The 21785-nt window shown below is 47.5% G+C and overlaps 1 protein-coding gene across 1 annotated transcript; it reads right to left on the bottom strand.

Annotated features, from left to right (window-relative positions):
- Nucleotides 1-50: 50 nt before the first annotated feature.
- On the bottom strand, nt 51-21742 carry LOC125720626 (cytochrome P450 4V2). The gene is made up of 11 exons (XM_048996278.1): nt 21077-21742; nt 20620-20732; nt 20422-20507; nt 19926-20116; nt 5015-5084; nt 4717-4843; nt 4333-4506; nt 3182-3284; nt 2951-3085; nt 2281-2460; nt 51-1684 (listed from the first exon to the last, which is right to left on the bottom strand). The coding sequence occupies exons 1-11, from the start codon at nt 21267-21269 to the stop codon at nt 1521-1523; spliced, it is 1536 nt and encodes a 511-aa protein (XP_048852235.1). The 5' UTR covers nt 21270-21742; the 3' UTR covers nt 51-1520.
- Nucleotides 21743-21785: the final 43 nt, after the last annotated feature.

The raw sequence follows: 21785 nt of genomic DNA, 5'->3' as shown, positions 1-21785 counted from the left end.
AACACTTCTGTTTACTTTATAACTTTTTGGAAAATGAAGCATGTGCAGAATTGGATATCTAATATACCTTTAATAATGTTTAAACATTGGATTCTGCTATGAAAGGGGCAGAATAACATAGTAGGGGTGGCAGAGGACGTGTTGGAGATGTTATTTCCACAGAATAACATTGCCTTAAGGTAGTGTTACTGAAAAAAGTGAACGTAATTATGGTGCCTGTGTCTGCCAGCATAGTCTTCAAACTAATGTCAGCATTGTGTTTCGGGAAACAAAGCCATCCATTGAGTGGGTTAATGGTATTGGGACACCAATGGCCAGCAAAGTGCATGCGACTAATCACCTTTTCAGCCTAACCAACTATCGATCTGACCTCGTTAATGTATGTGGGATGGGCTACATGACTGGGCCACGGAGAGCGTTCGGCAGCATCACTAACAAGGGACACTTCATCGGGGGACAATGAACCGCAGCATCCATAATAACAGACGGCCGTAATTAAACTGTCCCGAGAATCAAACAGTCCATTAAGCAACTCAGCATGGCTGCTTTTAAAATTCATGGTGCATTAAATGCACAGTAACTGGCATGTAGTTACTCTCCGCAAGTATAAAGAGTGCTGGCGGTGGGAAAGGGAGCGGCCATTGTGCCCCATATGAGATGCAGTGGGGCCAGGTCTTCAGCCTGCTGTGACGTTCAGGAGCCGTCCTTCATGGCCGATGTGAAACTGCACAGCTGTTCTGTCGTTCGGAGGGTGATGGCCTTGCTTAGCGCCTCATGACGCACGCTCGGACATGCACTCGGCCTACCTGCGTTTGAAACCCCTGCTTTTATCTCCCGATTGGCTGTTGGCTGGTCACATGACCAACTAAGGTTTTAAGCCATTTTAAAAACTGAGTGGCCAGGAAATATGTGTCTGAGAAACATCGCATTTGAGAAAAAAGCAACTCTAGAGAGTATTATGTAAATTTATTTTTGCTGCTTTTTGGGGGAGGGGTTTCCTTACGGCTTTATTTTAGACTTTCTGACCCATTCACTTCAGGTCCCCCTTTGCCCTGATGCCTGATGCCCCCCCCCACCCCATTCCACCCCAAAGTGGAGAGGGGCGATGGAGACAGAAACAGATGCCCCGTCAACCTTGAAAGTGAACGTGCAGGAAATGCACTCGTTTCTCTTTTCATGGCGGCAAATTAACAGAAGACATTTGTGGGGCTGTTCGTCTGAAATCGACGTCTCCCTGGGTTTAAGGTTAAGGCTCCGGGCCATTTTCGTCTGAATCAGCCTTAATGCTGTCCGCCCTCAGCCACAATAACATTCCTGTCAGGTTAAGTGTCTGTCAGCTGACACGTTCAGGACATCAGGAAGAGGCAGGAGGGAGCCAAGGGAGGAAAATATAGGCAGTTACACATGTGATAGAAAAGCATGGTGGGGGGGCCATGGCAGATATGCTGGGAAACCGGAAAGGGGAGCAGCTACGCTTTCTGGGACTATCAGTAAAGGACAGACATTGGGGTGGGTGGTGTCTAACGGGTCCTCTTCGTCAGGCGGATCCAGATCCCCTTCTCTGGACGCAGGATGAGGTCCCCGATGAGTTGGAGATCCTCTCGCTTCTGCATGGCCTCGATGTTGAAGTAGCGCAGGATGTAGGACAGCACCACCTTCTCCTCCATCAGCGCAAAGCGCTGACCTGTCCTCATACACACACACACACACACACACACACACACACACACACGCGAGAGGTTATAAATCCATATGCAGGAGGGGACATTTCAGGTACAGAAAGTCAATCCAGACTGAGATTTTGATTCAACCAACCAGTTGAGTCTCTGTGACTGATTCTTTATGCACAACTGGTTGGTTGAAAGAAAAGCCTGGTCTAGATTTGAACTTTCTTGACCTGAAATGTCCAGATCTGTCCATGTCCTTGTAGATAAGTGTGTATGCATATGCATATTCATATATCGTATAAGGTATACTCTATAAGCAAAGTGATTCAATCATTTACACACACAGAAAGATACCTAAACAAGAAATCCATGACCAAATTATTCAAATGCATGTTTCAATACAGATCTCCTGTGAATTGTCTCTATTTCATGATGTTGGTCTACAAAGTGAAGTGCAATTCTGAAGTTCTGCTGTAGAGTGCCAGCCGAAAGTGTCCCTAACCCAGCTGTATGAATGAATGGAGGTTCAGGGCTGGGAGGAAACGCCTGAGCATGAGATGGGAAAGCTTCTCAAAGGCCCTGAGGGGCGGGGAGGTTCTCGGGGGCTACGCACCGATGCAGTTCCGGAGCCCGGCGGAGAACGGGATGTAGGAGTAGGGGTGCCGACCCGCGGAGTTCTCAGGCAGGAAGCGTTCCGGCCGGAACAGCTCTGGCTCTGGGAAATAGCGTGGGTCCCGGTGCAGGGCATAGGGGATGATCATGGCGTTGGCCCCCCGGGGAACCTTGTAGCCTTCTGTAATCAGGGTGGGGGAGGCAGTGATCAGGGCCATAAACCCCACCTCAGAAAGTCAGAGACACTGAGGCCTTCAAATTTCAGTTTTTCATGCCAGTCAGTGAATAGCTACAGTGTGCATTCTCACATCACTCACTGCATCTGGGGCGAGAGTTAATAAAATGCCCGGGGGGGGGGGGGCGAGGCCTCAACACAAAAAACATTCATCACCCATGTAGCTCTGATTTTAATGAGAGACTTTTCCCAGAAGGACATGTTCTCACTAGGATCTCACTCGGATGGGGGGGGCTGTATGCATAGAGGGGCCAGAACGCCACAGCAACAGAGTTGGGGCTTTGCCTGGCTTCCCTGTGACCTGCAGCCACGAGCTTTTCACATGCTGAGGGAGGGGGGTGCCTGCCTCTGTAATTAACAAACCTACAGAAGGACAACAGCCTATCGTGGCTAAGGAAAGCCCACGTAGCGTGCACGGCTCTCTGCTGCCACCTACTGATGACACAGTCTTCACAGATGCTGCGAGCGAACATGGGCACCGAGGGGAAGAGGCGGAGGGATTCTTTGATGACACACTCCAGGTAATGCAGCTTCTTCATGTCGTCCATGTTCACAGGCCGGTCCGAGGAACCTGGTGGAGAAAAACATAGAGCCGTGAATGGGGGGGGGGGGGCGTTTACTTAAACAGGAAAGCCAGATGGACGTATCTACAGGGAGCAGAGGATACCAAACACTTCCTGCAGCTCCTGCTGAACCTTTCTCTGCACTTCAGGGTGAGAACCCAGGAGGTGAATGGCCCAGTTCATTGCTGAGGCTGTAGTGTCATGGCCCTGCCACAAGAGGGAGACAAAGACAACATTGACATTAAATGCTTTCATTTTCCATCCATCCATCCATCCATCTTCCAAACCGCTTATCCTACTGGACAGAGAAATCATGCAAAATACAATTATCACATTTTCACATGGACCTAAACAGTTTTTTGTTATTATTTGTTTTTTATGCATGAATAGGAGATCACTCATCAACCAGTTTGCCAAAATTAAATTGTATAATCATCATATAATTTGATTTACCAACTTGTAGCTGATATTTTGTGTTCATAACAATCATTACTTAGTAGGTCTGTTCATACTGGACTGAAGCCAAAAGATTTCCTGTGATTGTTGATTCTATATCAAACAACTTGGAAAATCTAAATCTGTCATTCCAGAGAAACATCCAATGGCTGTTCCTCCTTCAGGGTTACTGTTCCCATGGCAACAGTCCCTGTCACTACAAGCCCAAAGCGTGAACCCAAGCCCATCAGTGCCACAGTGGCTACTGTGATGCCATGTCTGACATGTGCTTCCTACCCTTCAGTCAGCCTCCAATCTGACACGGTCCCCTAATAATTAATGACTGTCCTACATACAGATACACAGGCAGGGAGAATAAACAGTATAAAGGTTAGATATCAGCTCAGCTAATCACAAATGGCCTTGGACTCCAACCCTGGACCAAAATTGCAATCGTTCCTCATGGAAAATGTTTCCATGTGTCGGGTCAGAATTGCAGTCCAAGCAAATTTTCAGAGCTATAAATGTTACACAGGAGGGCCCTTGTCTTTAATCTCCAAGCGTGTCCACAGCCGACTGAAATATACAACAAAAGATAACATAGAGCTTTCCTAAAACTGGAACAAATGCTATGTTTTTGCCGGCTGATGTGAGCAGTGCTTCCTCGGAGGACGTTAAGACATTAAGAATCCAAATTTGTCTGTGTGTACTGAGGACGTCCACAGCAGGCAGCCCTCCTGATCACAGGACCTCTTGGTAGAGAGGGGCGCTGTGCTGGCACAGCACTGGGGTTTCTGGTCCTCCAAAGGGCCACGTGTACCTCGAACATGAAGGTGTCCACCTCTTCCTGGATGTCTTTAGGGGTCAGCTTGTTGCCATGCTGATCTGTCGTCTTCAGCAGCATGTCCAGGAAAGCCCGCCTCTTCCTCCTACCTTCGTCGGATTCGCTGTCTGACTCAATGTTGGAGATGTATTCCTCTCTCTCTCGGATCACCTGTGGAATGAAAACATGGGGGCCTTTTGAAGTGGGGGGTATGGGCAGGATATAGTCAGCCACAGGAGGGTTACCTACTGAGGGCCAGCGGGGTTTATCTCTCACTCATCTTCTCACCAAATGAAGACACTCCCACCACAAACGCTAAGTCCGTCTCTCACGATCATCTTCCTTGGATTCCCCAACCATCTTCACCATTATGTTACTCACACTGTTCGTGAAGGAGTGCAGAACCTTCAGGCTCCGGTCATGCTCCTTCCCATCCCCAAGGAGGTGGTACATGAAATTGGGCCAGTACCAGGGCATCCTCACCCTGCGGGTAATGATGTCGCTCATCCTACAGGAGAAGGCATATGGGTTGTCACTTGAAGGCTGTCTGTGAAGGACCCATGAGGTTGTGCTCACAGTAAACACTAAATGGTAATGACCTTCACACACACAGCTCCAGGAAAAGCAAACCAAGAGTAGCTCATATCAACAAACACACACAGGAAGGAGGAGGACTCACTTGTACACACTGCGGACATACTCAGAGTCTTGGTTACTTTGAGCATAGATTTTCTTTCCCATTGCAGTTTCTGAAATACAAAAAAAACACTGATATAGATTAAAGTAGCCCTTGCAGTAACAATGATGAAATCATCAAATGCTTCTTTTACTCTACATCAAACCACAGGGGTAGGTAATCCTATCCATGAAGTGCCATTGGGTATGCAAGTTTTCACTGCAACTCCCTAAGTTGAATACTAATTACAGGACTGATTGGCTGAAGAGACACCTGGATTTGAACAGATCACCTAAAGTTCATTCCAAAAACCGGCATACACAATGGCCCTTTGAGGGTAAGATTGGCCAGCTCAGTGCTAAACTCACCGCAGGTGATGTTCAACATATCACAGATAATGATATTGAAACAGATAATGCTAAATTCACCACAGTTGGTGGTATATTAACCATATATGATGCCCAACTCACCACAGCTGATCCTAAATTACCTACTACTGTTAAAAATTAAAGTACAGCAGATGTATGGATAAAACTAGATGCTAAAAACTAAAATAGCCTAATTCTTGGTTTTTTTTTATAGAGCACCTAATTTAGATGCAAAGGAAAGCAGAATGGGTGGGTGGGTGGTGTAGCAGATACTGATCTGGCAGCAGAGAGGCTACAACGGGATCTAGATTTAATTAGCGACTGGGCATGCTAAACTCAGCAGGGGTGAGGTTAAACTCGATCACCTCAGAGGTTGCTAAATTCACCACAGAGGATGCTAAATTCACCACAGAAGATGGATGCTAAATTCATCCCAGATGATGCCATATTCACCAAATATGATCCCCTGGGGAAGACCCAAGACACGCAGGCGGGACTATGTCTCTCAGCTGGCCTGGGAATGCCTCAGTAGGGGTGAGGTTAAACTCGATCACCTCAGAGGATGCTACATTCACCACAGAGGATGCTAAATTCACCACAGATGATGCTACATTCACCACAGATGATGGATGCTAAAATCATCCCAGATGATGCCATATTCACCAAATATGATGCCCTGGGGAAGACCCAAGACACGCTGGAGGGACTATGTCTCTCAGCTGGCCTGGGAACGCCTCAGTAGGGGTGAGGTTAAACTCGATCACCTCAGAGGATGCTAAATTCACCACAGAGGATGCTAAATTCACCACAGATGATGGATGCTAAAATCATCCCAGATGATGCCATATTCACCAAATATGATGCCCTGGGGAAGACCCGAGACACGCTGGAGGGACTATGTCTCTCAGCTGGCCTGGGAACGCCTCGGTAGGGGTGAGGTTAAACTCGATCACCTCAGAGGATGCAAAATTCACCTCAGAGGATGCTAAATTCACCACAGAGGATGCTAAATTCACCACAGATGATGCTACATTCACCACAGATGATGGATGCTAAATTCACCACAGATGATGGATGCTAAATTCACCACAGAGGATGCTAAATTCACCTCAGAGGATGCTAAATTCACCACAGATGATGGATGCTAAATTCACCACAGATGATGGATGCTAAATTCACCACAGAGGATGCTACATTCACCACAGATGATGGATGCTAAAATCATCCCAGATGATGCCATAGTCACCAAATATGATGCCCTGCGGAAGACCCAAGACACGCTGGAGGGACTATGTCTCTCAGCTGGCCTGGGAACACCTTGGTAGGGGTGAGGTTAAACTCGATCACCTCAGAGGATGCTAAATTCACCACAGAGGATGCTAAATTCACCACAGAGGATGCTAAATTCACCACAGATGATGGATGCTAAAATCATCCCAGATGATGCCATATTCACCAAATATGATGCCCTGGGGAAGACCCAAGACACGCTGGAGGGACTAGGTCTCTCAGCTGGCCTGGGAATGCCTCAGTAGGGGTGAGGTTAAACTCGATCTCCTCAGAGGATGCTAAATTCTCGACAGAGGATGCTAAATTCACCACAGAGGATGCTAAATTCACCACAGATGATGCCATATTCACCAAATATGATGCCCTGGGAAAGACCCAAGACACGCTGGAGGGACTATGTCTCTCAGCTGGCCTGGGAACACCTTGGTAGGGGTGAGGTTAAACTCGATCACCTCAGAGGATGCTAAATTCACCACAGAGGATGCTAAATTCACCACAGATGATGGATGCTAAAATCATCCCAGATGATGCCATATTCACCAAATATGATGCCCTGGGGAAGACCCAAGACACGCTGGAGGGACTAGGTCTCTCAGCTGGCCTGGGAATGCCTCAGTAGGGGTGAGGTTAAACTCGATCTCCTCAGAGGATGCTAAATTCACCACAGAGGATGCTAAATTCACCACAGAGGATGCTAAATTCACCACAGATGATGGATGCTAAAATCCTCCCAGATGATGCCATATTCACCAAATATTATGCCCTGGGTAAGACCCAAGACACGCTGGAGGTACTATGTCTCTCAGCTGGCCTGGGAACGCCTCGGTAGGGGTGAGGTTAAACTCGATCACCACAGAGGATGCTAAATTCACCTCAGAGGATGCTAAATTCACCACAGATGATGGATGCTAAATTCATCCCAGATGATGCCATATTCACCAAATATGATGCCCTGGGGAAGACCCAAGACACGCTGGAGGGACTATGTCTCTCAGCTGTCCTGGGACCGCCTCGGTAGGGGTGAGGTTAAACTCGAACACCTCAGAGGATGCTAAATTCACCACAGAGGATGCTAAATTCACCACAGATGATGGATGCTAAATTCATCCCAGATGGTGCCATATTCACCAAATATGATGCCCTGGGGAAGACCCAAGACACGCTGGAGGGACTATGTCTCTCAGATGGCCTGGGACCGCCTCGGTAGGGGTGAGGTTAAACTCGATCACCTCAGAGGATGCTAAATTCACCACAGAGGACGCTAAATTCACCACAGATGATGGATGCTAAATTCATCCCAGATGGTGCCATATTCACCAAATATGATGCCCTGGGGAAGACCCAAGACACGCTGGAGGGACTATGTCTCTCAGCTGGCCTGGGACCGCCTCGGAAGGGGTGAGGTTAAACTCGATCACCTCAGAGGATGCTAAATTCACCACAGAGGATGCTAAATTCACCACAGAGGATGCTAAATTCACCACAGATGATGGATGCTAAAATCATCCCAGATGATGCCATATTCACCAAATATGATGCCCTGGGGAAGACCCAAGACACGCTGGAGGGACTATGTCTCTCAGCTGGCCTGGGAACGCCTCAGTAGGGGTGAGGTTAAACTCGATCACCTCAGAGGATGCTAAATTCACCACAGAGGATGCTAAATTCACCTCAGAGGATGCTAAATTCACCACAGATGATGGATGCTAAATTCATCCCAGATGATGCCATATTCACCAAATATGATGCCCTGGGGAAGACCCAAGACACGCTGGAGGGACTATGTCTCTCAGCTGGCCTGGGAATGCCTCGGTAGAAGTGAGGTTAAACTCGATCACCTCAGAGGATGCTACATTCACCACAGAGGATGCTAAATTCACCACAGAGGATGCTAAATTCACCACAGATGATGGATGCTAAAATCATCCCAGATGATGCCATATTCACCAAATATGATGCCCTGGGGAAGACCCAAGACACGCTGGACGGACTATGTCTCTCAGCTGGCCTGGGAACGGCTCGGTAGGGGTGAGGTTAAACTCGATCACCTCAGAGGATGCTACATTCACCACAGAGGATGCTAAATTCACCACAGAGGACGCTAAATTCACCACAGATGATGGATGCTAAATTCATCCCAGATGGTGCCATATTCACCAAATATGATGCCCTGGGGAAGACCCAAGACACGCTGGAGGGACTATGTCTCTCAGCTGGCCTGGGAACGCCTCAGTAGGGGTGAGGTTAAACTCGATCACCTCAGAGGATGCTAAATTCACCACAGAGGATGCTAAATTCACCTCAGACGATGCTAAATTCACCACAGATGATGGATGCTAAATTCATCCCAGATGATGCCATATTCACCAAATATGATGCCCTGGGGAAGAACCAAGTCACGCTGGAGGGACTATGTCTCTCAGCTGGCCTGGGACCGCCTCGGTAGGGGTGAGGTTAAACTCGATCACCTCAGAGGATGCTACATTCACCACAGAGGATGCTAAATTCACTACAGAGGATGCTAAATTCACCACAGATGATGGATGCTAAAATCATCCCAGATGATGCCATATTCACCAAATATGATGCCCTGGGGAAGACCCAAGACACGCTGGAGGGACTATGTCTCTCAGCTGGCCTGGGAACGCCTCAGTAGGGGTGAGGTTAAACTCGATCACCTCAGAGGATGCTAAATTCACCACAGAGGATGCTAAATTCACCTCAGAGGATGCTAAATTCACCACAGATGATGGATGCTAAAATCATCCCAGATGATGCCATATTCACCAAATATGATGCCCTGGGGAAGACCCAAGACACGCTGGAGGGACTATGTCTCTCAGCTGGCCTGGGACCGCCTCGGTAGGGGTGAGGTTAAACTCGATCACCTCAGAGGATGCTAAATTCACCACAGAGGATGCTAAATTCACCACAGATGATGGATGCTAAAATCATCCCAGATGATGCCATATTCACCAAATATGATGCCCTGGGTAAGACCCAAGACACACTGGAGATACTATGTCTCTCAGCTGGCCTGGGAACGCCTCGGTAGGGGTGAGGTTAAACTCGATCACCACAGAGGATGCTAAATTCACCTCAGAGGATGCTAAATTCACCACAGATGATGGATGCTAAATTCATCCCAGATGGTGCCATATTCACCAAATATGATGCCCTGGGGAAGACCCAAGACACGCTGGAGGGACTATGTCTCTCAGCTGGCCTGGGACCGCCTCGGAAGGGGTGAGGTTAAACTCGATCACCTCAGAGGATGCTAAATTCACCACAGAGGATGCTAAATTCACCACAGATGATGCTACATTCACCACAGATGATGGATGCTAAATTCATCCCAGAGGATGCTAAATTCACCACAGATGATGGATGCTAATATCATCCCAGATGATGCCATATTCACCAAATATGATGCCCTGGGGAAGACCCAAGACACGCTGGAGGTACTATGTCTCTCAGCTGGCCTGGGAACGCCTCGGTAGGGGTGAGGTTAAACTCGATCACCACAGAGGATGCTAAATTCACCTCAGAGGATGCTACATTCACCACAGATGATGGATGCTAAATTCATCCCAGATGATGCCATATTCACCAAATATGATGCCCTGGGGAAGACCCACGACACGCTGGAGGGACTATGTCTCTCAGCTGGCCTGGGACCGCCTCGGTAGGGGTGAGGTTAAACTCGATCACCTCAGAGGATGCTAAATTCACCACAGAGGATGCTAAATTCACCACAGATGATGGATGCTAAAATCATCCCAGATGATGCCATATTCACCAAATATGATGCCCTGGGGAAGACCCAAGACAGGCTGGAGGGACTATGTCTCTCAGCTGGCCTGGGAACGCCTCAGTAGGGGTGAGGTTAAACTCGATCACCTCAGAGGATGCTAAATTCACCACAGAGGATGCTAAATTCACCTCAGACGATGCTAAATTCACCACAGATGATGGATGCTAAATTCATCCCAGATGATGCCATATTCACCAAATATGATGCCCTGGGGAAGAACCAAGTCACGCTGGAGGGACTATGTCTCTCAGCTGGCCTGGGACCGCCTCGGTAGGGGTGAGGTTAAACTCGATCACCTCAGAGGATGCTACATTCACCACAGAGGATGCTAAATTCACTACAGAGGATGCTAAATTCACCACAGATGATGGATGCTAAAATCATCCCAGATGATGCCATATTCACCAAATATGATGCCCTGGGGAAGACCCAAGACACGCTGGAGGGACTATGTCTCTCAGCTGGCCTGGGAACGCCTCAGTAGGGGTGAGGTTAAACTCGATCACCTCAGAGGATGCTAAATTCACCACAGAGGATGCTAAATTCACCTCAGAGGATGCTAAATTCACCACAGATGATGGATGCTAAATTCATCCCAGATGATGCCATATTCACCAAATATGATGCCCTGGGGAAGACCCAAGACACGCTGGAGGGACTATGTCTCTCAGCTGGCCTGGGAATGCCTCGGTAGAAGTGAGGTTAAACTCGATCACCTCAGAGGATGCTACATTCACCACAGAGGATGCTAAATTCACCACAGAGGATGCTAAATTCACCACAGATGATGGATGCTAAAATCATCCCAGATGATGCCATATTCACCAAATATGATGCCCTGGGGAAGACCCAAGACACGCTGGACGGACTATGTCTCTCAGCTGGCCTGGGAACGCCTCGGTAGGGGTGAGGTTAAACTCGATCACCTCAGAGGATGCTAAATTCACCACAGAGGATGCTAAATTCACCACAGATGATGCTACATTCACCACAGATGATGGATGCTAAATTCACCACAGATGATGGATGCTAAATTCACCACAGAGGATGCTAAATTCACCTCAGAGGATGCTAAATTCACCACAGATGATGGATGCTAAATTCACCACAGATGATGGATGCTAAATTCACCACAGAGGATGCTACATTCACCACAGATGATGGATGCTAAAATCATCCCAGATGATGCCATAGTCACCAAATATGATGCCCTGGGGAAGACCCAAGACACGCTGGAGGGACTATGTCTCTCAGCTGGCCTGGGAACACCTTGGTAGGGGTGAGGTTAAACTCGATCACCTCAGAGGATGCTAAATTCACCACAGAGGATGCTAAATTCACCACAGAGGATGCTAAATTCACCACAGATGATGGATGCTAAAATCATCCCAGATGATGCCATATTCACCAAATATGATGCCCTGGGGAAGACCCAAGACACGCTGGAGGGACTAGGTCTCTCAGCTGGCCTGGGAATGCCTCAGTAGGGGTGAGGTTAAACTCGATCTCCTCAGAGGATGCTAAATTCTCGACAGAGGATGCTAAATTCACCACAGAGGATGCTAAATTCACCACAGATGATGCCATATTCACCAAATATGATGCCCTGGGAAAGACCCAAGACACGCTGGAGGGACTATGTCTCTCAGCTGGCCTGGGAACACCTTGGTAGGGGTGAGGTTACACTCGATCACCTCAGAGGATGCTAAATTCACCACAGAGGATGCTAAATTCACCACAGATGATGGATGCTAAAATCATCCCAGATGATGCCATATTCACCAAATATGATGCCCTGGGGAAGACCCAAGACACGCTGGAGGGACTAGGTCTCTCAGCTGGCCTGGGAATGCCTCAGTAGATGTGAGGTTAAACTCGATCTCCTCAGAGGATGTTAAATTCACCACAGAGGATGCTAAATTCACCACAGAGGATGCTAAATTCACCACAGATGATGGATGCTAAAATCATCCCAGATGATGCCATATTCACCAAATATGATGCCCTGGGGAAGACCCAAGACACGCTGGAGGGACTAGGTCTCTCAGCTGGCCTGGGAATGCCTCAGTAGGGGTGAGGTTAAACTCGATCTCCTCAGAGGATGTTAAATTCACCACAGAGGATGCTAAATTCACCACAGAGGATGCTAAATTCACCACAGATGATGGATGCTAAAATCATCCCAGATGATGCCATATTCACCAAATATGATGCCCTGGGGAAGACCCAAGACACGCTGGAGGGACTAGGTCTCTCAGCTGGCCTGGGAATGCCTCAGTAGATGTGAGGTTAAACTCGATCTCCTCAGAGGATGTTAAATTCACCACAGAGGATGCTAAATTCACCACAGAGGATGCTAAATTCACCACAGATGATGGATGCTAAAATCATCCCAGATGATGCCATATTCACCAAATATGATGCCCTGGGGAAGACCCAAGACACGCTGGAGGGACTAGGTCTCTCAGCTGGCCTGGGAATGCCTCAGTAGGGGTGAGGTTAAACTCGATCTCCTCAGAGGATGTTAAATTCACCACAGAGGATGCTAAATTCACCACAGAGGATGCTAAATTCACCACAGATGATGGATGCTAAAATCATCCCAGATGATGCCATATTCACCAAATATGATGCCCTGGGTAAGACCCAAGACACGCTGGAGGTACTATGTCTCTCAGCTGGCCTGGGAACGCCTCGGTAGGGGTGAGGTTAAACTCGATCACCACAGAGGATGCTAAATTCACCTCAGAGGATGCTAAATTCACCACAGATGATGGATGCTAAATTCATCCCAGATGATGCCATATTCACCAAATATGATGCCCTGGGGAAGACCCAAGACACGCTGGAGGGACTATGTCTCTCAGCTGGCCTGGGACCGCCTCGGTAGGGGTGAGGTTAAACTCGATCACCTCAGAGGATGCTAAATTCACCACAGAGGATGCTAAATTCACCACAGATGATGCTACATTCACCACAGATGATGGATGCTAAATTCATCCCAGATGGTGCCATATTCACCAAATATGATGCCCTGGGGAAGACCCAAGACACGCTGGAGGGACTATGTCTCTCAGCTGGCCTGGGACCGCCTCGGAAGGGGTGAGGTTAAACTCGATCACCTCAGAGGATGCTAAATTCACCACAGAGGATGCTAAATTCACCACAGAGGATGCTAAATTCACCACAGATGATGGATGCTAAAATCATCCCAGATGATGCCATATTCACCAAATATGATGCCCTGGGGAAGACCCAAGACACGCTGGAGGGACTAGGTCTCTCAGCTGGCCTGGGAATGCCTCAGTAGGGGTGAGGTTATACTCGATCTCCTCAGAGGATGCTAAATTCACCACAGAGGATGCTAAATTCACCACAGAGGATGCTACATTCACCACAGATGATGGATGCTAAAATCATCCCAGATGATGCCATAGTCACCAAATATGATGCCCTGGGGAAGACCCAAGACACGCTGGAGGGACTATGTCTCTCAGCTGGCCTGGGAACACCTTTGTAGGGGTGAGGTTAAACTCGATCACCTCAGAGGATGCTAAATTCACCACAGAGGATGCTAAATTCACCACAGATGATGGATGCTAAAATCATCCCAGATGATGCCATATTCACCAAATATGATGCCCTGGGGAAGACCCAAGACACGCTGGAGGGACTATGTCTCTCAGCTGGCCTGGGAACGCCTCGGTAGGGGTGAGGTTAAACTCGATCACCTCAGAGGATGCAAAATTCACCTCAGAGGATGCTAAATTCACCACAGAGGATGGATGCTTAATTCACCACAGAGGATGCTAAATTCACCACAGATGATGGATGCTAAAATCATCCCAGATGATGCCATATTCACCAAATATGATGCCCTGGGGAAGACCCAAGACACGCTGGAGGGACTATGTCTCTCAGCTGGCCTGGGACCGCCTCGGTAGGGGTGAGGTTAAACTCGATCACCTCAGAGGATGCTAAATTCACCACAGAGGATGCTAAATTCACCACAGATGATGCTACATTCACCACAGATGATGGATGCTAAATTCATCCCAGATGGTGCCATATTCACCAAATATGATGCCCTGGGTAAGACCCAAGACACGCTGGAGGGACTATGTCTCTCAGCTGGCCTGGGAATGCCTCGGTAGGGGTGAGGTTAAACTCGATCACCACAGAGGATGCTAAATTCACCACAGAGGATGCTAAATTCACCACAGAGGATGCTACATTCACCACAGATGATGGATGCTAAATTCATCCCAGATGGTGCCATATTCACCAAATATAATGCCCTGGGGAAGACCCAAGACACGCTGGAGGGACTATGTCTCTCAGCTGGCCTGGGACCGCCTCGGTAGGGGTGAGGTTAAACTCGATCACCTCAGAGGATGCTACATTCACCACAGAGGATGCTAAATTCACCACAGATGATGCTACATTCACCACAGATGATGGATGCTAAATTCATCCCAGATGGTGCCATATTCACCAAATATGATGCCCTGGGTAAGACCCAAGACACGCTGGAGGGACTATGTCTCTCAGCTGGCCTGGGAACACCTTGGTAGGGGTGAGGTTAAACTCGATCACCTCAGAGGATGCTAAATTCACCACAGAGGATGCTAAATTCACCACAGATGATGGATGCTAAAATCATCCCAGATGATGCCATATTCACCAAATATGATGCCCTGGGGAAGACCCAAGACACGCTGGAGGGACTATGTCTCTCAGCTGGCCTGGGACCGCCTCGGTAGGGGTGAGGTTAAACTCGATCACCTCAGAGGATGCTAAATTCACCACAGAGGATGCTAAATTCACCACAGATGATGCTACATTCACCACAGATGATGGATGCTAAATTCATCCCAGATGGTGCCATATTCACCAAATATGATGCCCTGGGTAAGACCCAAGACACGCTGGAGGGACTATGTCTCTCAGCTGGCCTGGGAACACCTTGGTAGGGGTGAGGTTAAACTCGATCACCTCAGAGGATGCTACATTCACCACAGAGGATGCTAAATTCACCACAGATGATGCTACATTCACCACAGATGATGGATGCTAAATTCATCCCAGATGGTGCCATATTCACCAAATATGATGCCCTGGGGAAGACCCAAGACACGCTGGAGGGACTATGTCTCTCAGCTGGCCTGGGACCGCCTCGGTAGGGGTGAGGTTAAACTCGATCACCTCAGAGGATGCTTCATTCACCACAGAGGATGCTAAATTCACCACAGATGATGCTACATTCACCACAGATGATGGATGCTAAATTCATCCCAGATGGTGCCATATTCACCAAATATGATGCCCTGGGTAAGACCCAAGACACGCTGGAGGGACTATGTCTCTCAGCTGGCCTGGGAACACCTTGGTAGGGGTGAGGTTAAACTCGATCACCTCAGAGGATGCTAAATTCACCACAGAGGATGCTAAATTCACCACAGATGATGGATGCTAAAATCATCCCAGATGATGCCATATTCACCAAATATGATGCCCTGGGGAAGACCCAAGACACGCTGGAGGTACTATGTCTCTCAGCTGGCCTGGGAACGCCTCGGTAGGGGTGAGGTTAAACTCGATCACCACAGAGGATGCTAAATTCACCTCAGAGGATGCTAAATTCACCACAGATGATGCTACATTCACCACAGATGATGGATGCTAAATTCATCCCAGATGATGCCATATTCACCAAATATGATGCCCTGGGGAAGACCCAAGACACGCTGGAGGGACTATGTCTCTCAGCTGGCCTGGGAATGCCTCGGTAGAGGTGAGGTTAAACTCGATCACCACAGAGGATGCTAAATTCACCACAGAGGATGCTAAATTCACCACAGATGATGCTACATTCACCACAGATGATGGATGCTAAATTCATCCCAGATGGTGCCATATTCACCAAATATGATGCCCTGGGGAAGACCCAAGACACGCTGGAGGGACTATGTCTCTCAGCTGGCCTGGGACCGCCTCGGTAGGGGTGAGGTTAAACTCGATCACCTCAGAGGATGCTACATTCACCACAGAGGATGCTAAATTCACCACAGATGATGCTACATTCACCACAGATGATAGATGCTAAATTCATCCCAGATGGTGCCATATTCACCAAATATGATGCCCTGGGTAAGACCCAAGACACGCTGGAGGGACTATGTCTCTCAGCTGGCCTGGGAACACCTTGGTAGGGGTGAGGTTAAACTCGATCACCTCAGAGGATGCTAAATTCACCACAGAGGATACTAAATTCACCACAGATGATGGATGCTAAAATCATCCCAGATGATGCCATATTCACCAAATATGATGCCCTGGGGAAGACCCAAGACACGCTGGAGTTACTATGTCTCTCAGCTGGCCTGGGAACACCTCGGTAGGGGTGAGGTTAAACTCGATCACCACAGAGGATGCTAAATTCACCTCAGAGGATGCTAAATTCACCACAGATGATGCTACATTCTCCACAGATGATGGATGCTAAATTCATCCCAGATGATGCCATATTCACCAAATATGATGCCCTGGGGAAGACCCAAGACACGCTGGAGGGACTATGTCTCTCAGCTGGCCTGGGAACACCTTGGTAGGGGTGAGGTTAAACTCGATCACCTCAGAGGATGCTACATTCACCACAGAGGATGCTAAATTCACCACAGATGATGCTAAATTCACCACAGATGATGGATGCTAAATTCATCCCATATGATGCCATATTCACCAAATATGATGCCCTGGGGAAGACCCAAGACACGCTGGAGGGACTATGTCTCTCAGCTGGCCTGGGACCGCCTCGGTAGGGGTGAGGTTAAACTCGATCACCTCAGAGGATGCTAAATTCACCACAGAGGATGCTAAATTCACCACAGATGATGCTACATTCACCACAGATGATGGATGCTAAATTCATCCCAGATGGTGCCATATTCACCAAATATGATGCCCTGGGGAAGACCCAAGACACGCTGGAGGGACTATGTCTCTCAGCTGGCCTGGGAACGCCTTGGTAGGGGTGAGGTTAAACTCGATCACCTCAGAGGATGCTAAATTCACCACAGAGGATGCTAAATTCACCACAGATGATGCTACATTCACCACAGATGATGGATGCTAAATTCATCCCAGATGGTGCCGTATTCACCAAATATGATGCCCTGGGGAAGACCCAAGACACGCTGGAGGGACTATGTCTCTCAGCTGGCCTGGGAACGCCTCGGTAGGGGTGAGGTTAAACTCGATCACCTCAGAGGATGCTAAATTCACCACAGAGGATGCTAAATTCACCACAGATGATGGATGCTAAAATCATACCAGATGATGCCATATTCACCAAATATGATGCCCTGGGGAAGACCCAAGACACGCTGGAGGTACTATGTCTCTCAGCTGGCCTGGGAACGCCTCGGTAGGGGTGAGGTTAAACTCGATCACCACAGAGGATGCTAAATTCACCTCAGAGGATGCTAAATTCACCACAGATGATGCTACATTCTCCACAGATGATGGATGCTAAATTCATCCCAGATGATGCCATATTCACCAAATATGATGCCCTGGGGAAGACCCAAGACACGCTGGAGGGACTATGTCTCTCAGCTGGCCTGGGAACGCCTTGGTAGGGGTGAGGTTAAACTCGATCACCTCAGAGTATGCTACATTCACCACAGAGGATGCTAAATTCACCACAGAGGATGCTAAATTCACCACAGATGATGGATGCTAAAATCATCCCAGATGATGCCATATTCACCAAATATGATGCCCTGGGGAAGACCCAAGACACGCTGGAGGGACTATGTCTCTCAGCTGGCCTGGGAACACCTCGGTAGGGGTGAGGTTAAACTCGATCACCACAGAGGATGCTAAATTCACCACAGAGGATGCTAAATTCACCAGATGATGCTACATTCACCACAGATGATGATTCATTCACCACAGATGATGGATGCTAAATTCATCCCAGATGATGCCATTTTCACCAAATATGATGCCCTGGGGAAGACCCAAGTCACGCTTGACTCGCTGTAAACTCACCACAGATGTTAGTGGTGCTGTATACTCACCATCGATGATGCTAAATTTACTATAGATGATGTTAAATTCATCACTGATGGCGCTAAATTCACCACTGGTGATGCTATAATCACCACAAATGACGTTTTATTCACCAAATATCATGTTACTTTCAACACAGTTGATGCTAAATTCAAATACAAATGATGCTAAAGTCACCACCGATCATGATGTTAAACTCCTTCACCACTTCTGATGCTATACTCAGCACAGATTATGCTAAATTAAACATGGAGGATTGTGAGTGAATGGTGTGTGAGTGTGCCCTGCGATGGGCTGCTCCGCCGTCCTGGCTTGTTCCCTGCCTCGTGCCCATAGCTTCAGGGATAGGCTCCGGACCCCCCGCGACCCAGAACGATAATCAATTTGGACAATGAATAGATGGATAAACATGTAGGATGCTATACTCACCACAGATGATAATGCTATACTCACCACAGATGATAATGTTATACTCACCACAGATGATAATGTTATACTCACCACAGATGATAATGTTATACTCACCACAGATGACGCAAAATTCACCAAAGATGATGCTAAACTTACTCTCCGCAGATAATGTTCAACTCACAATGGGTGATGCTAAATTTACCACATATGATACTAAATTAAACACAGATGATGCCAAATTCACCACTGACGATAGCGAATTCACCATTTATGATGATGTTAAACTTGTTCACCAAATATGGTGCTAAATTCATTAAAGATGATGCAAAATTCACCAAAGATGATGCTAAATTCACCGTATATAATTCTAAACTCAAACTGGAGATGTTAAACTTACACGCCACAGATAATGTAAAACTCACAACAGGTGATTCACCATAGATGATGTTAAATTCATCACAGATGACACTCACCAAATATGATGACGATGTTAAACTCACCACAGAGGATGCTAAATTCACCACACATGGCGATGTTTAGGTAATCAGAGGTGATATTAAACTCAATCACAACAGATGATGCTAAACTAACCACAGATGATGGTACATTCATCATATATGATGTTGAACACACCAAAGACGATGCAAAACTCACCAGAGATGATGCTAAACCAAGTATGGGCAATCTAATCCAGAATGGGCCATTGTGTATGCAGGTTTTCTCTGACACTCCCCAATTAGATTACTAATTAGAGGACTGATTGCCTGAAGAGTCCTGACATTTGGGTTTGAATAGCGGGCCTAAAGGTCATCCCAAAAACCTGCATATACACTGGCCATTTGTGGATAACCTCAGGTGATGTTTAACACAGCATAGTTGATGTTAAACTTATTACAAATGATGTCACACTCACTACAAATGATACTGAATTCATCACAAATGGTGTTCAGCTCACCACAGATGATGTCCAGAGCGCAGAGCGTGATGTGGTTGAAGCAGTTGAATGGTCCCTGACCAGCCTCTTTCTCCAGCTTCTCCATAAGCACCTCCGCCTGCTCGTTCATGACCTCCAGGAACTCAGTCAGGATAGAGAAGTGGAAGGTGGGGGTCAGCATCTTCCTCCGGTTGCGCCACTTGTCCCCGGTGCTGAAACCAGGCCAAGGGACGTTTTAAACTCATACTCATGACTCAACTAACCGAAGCACGAAGTTTTGGATCAAATCAAACCCATTTAGTACCATCATCATCTCTGCTGCAAAACTCCCTGACTCATTTAACGAGCCCAAACACTACCGGCTGCTCCCAGAGGTGGGTTTGGTAAATTCTAACTGTGAATAATTACCACACACTGACTGCCCTACACACTCTGTCAGATGATCGAGATTCAATGCCAGGACATGGGGCTCCATAATGAGCCTCCATAAGGTAGGCATTGCACTCGGAGAGCCCACCTGGTCAGGAGACCGGTGCCGAGCCACGGGTGGAGGAACCTGTAGATATATGATTTGTCCATGTGCTTGGGGTTGTTCAGCACCATCTGCGGCACACAGGACACGCTGCCATGTCACATCATCAAGTGGTTTGTATGTTATGTCATTCTGTGTCATTTTCTGGTACTTCAGTGATGAAGAATTTAATGGGTTCATTACCTCAACGTTTTCAGCATGGAACAGGACAATAAATGGTACCGGTCCAATCCACAACTTCATCAGTGGCTCTTTCTTGAACTGTTCTGTCAGCTGGACTATCTGGCGGAAGAATTCTGCCATAACATTTAAAGCAACCATTAGTTGTCTAGCTGCACGTACAGCAGCAAAAAAACACCCACACTGTAGGGATGAGTTACCCCTGCCGTATTCATGATAAGAATGAGGATGCTAATGGTAGGGATGGAGTTGTTGAGATTACTTTAAATCTGTGTTGTTCATCTGCATGCTGGAATCAAATTCCATACGACAAGGTGAAGACCAGGAGACAGCCAGAAACTGCTAATGTGAATGCAATGCACTAATGAGCTTTCCCACAAAATCAGGGTCACCGTAAAAGTTCTTGCTAGTTTGACTGAAAGAGTAAGAATGCATCCTCAACGATGTGAAACCCCCTCACCTCCAGCGCTGGATTTGAAATAGAGTGCGTTGCCCAAGATCGGGTAGGTCTGATCCAGCCCGGGGATGGGCTTCATCTCCTTCCATTTGTGGATAAACCTGCTGAGCAACTGGTACATGACATAAGTCACAAAGGCGACCGAAAGCGTCACGATGAAGGACGCCGCGGTGTAGGATCCCAGCACCAGAGCCATCTCTGCGCTTCACTGGAGCTTCTGCGTCCGTCTCTAACCCAGCGAACTTTACACCAACCGTTCCTTGACTCTGGCTCATATATATCATCTGAATAATGATTAGCCAGTATAGAGACAGGGACACTGAAGCGGTGGATATGGACTTGAGACTAAGTGAATCAGGTCCCACTGGAACCTAACCTGAAATGGTCAGTCGAACCAGCTTTTGACAGTGCTCATTAAAAGCGTGTGGCTTAAAGTGCTGCCAACCAGCTGGGATAATACGTCACATAAATAACTCGACAAATAAACAGAAAAAATAAAACAGAAAAATAGATAAATACCCAGTGCGAATTGTGCTGAATGTTCAACATTCTACTGTACTATATACATGGCTCTGATCTGAACATTCAAGCCATCTATGTCTGATCAGATCAGATCATCCTTATTGATCCCAGAGAGGAATTACAGTACATGCAGCAGCGAGGTTTGTTGAGCGCCGACAAACATACATACAGCGTGAGAGACAAGGTACAA

This window comes from Brienomyrus brachyistius, chromosome 25 (assembly GCF_023856365.1).
Source record: "Brienomyrus brachyistius isolate T26 chromosome 25, BBRACH_0.4, whole genome shotgun sequence".
Taxonomy (NCBI): Eukaryota; Metazoa; Chordata; class Actinopteri; order Osteoglossiformes; family Mormyridae; genus Brienomyrus; species Brienomyrus brachyistius.
The sequence above is the reverse complement of the archived record's forward strand: the minus strand, read 5'-3'. Positions and strand labels throughout refer to the sequence as shown.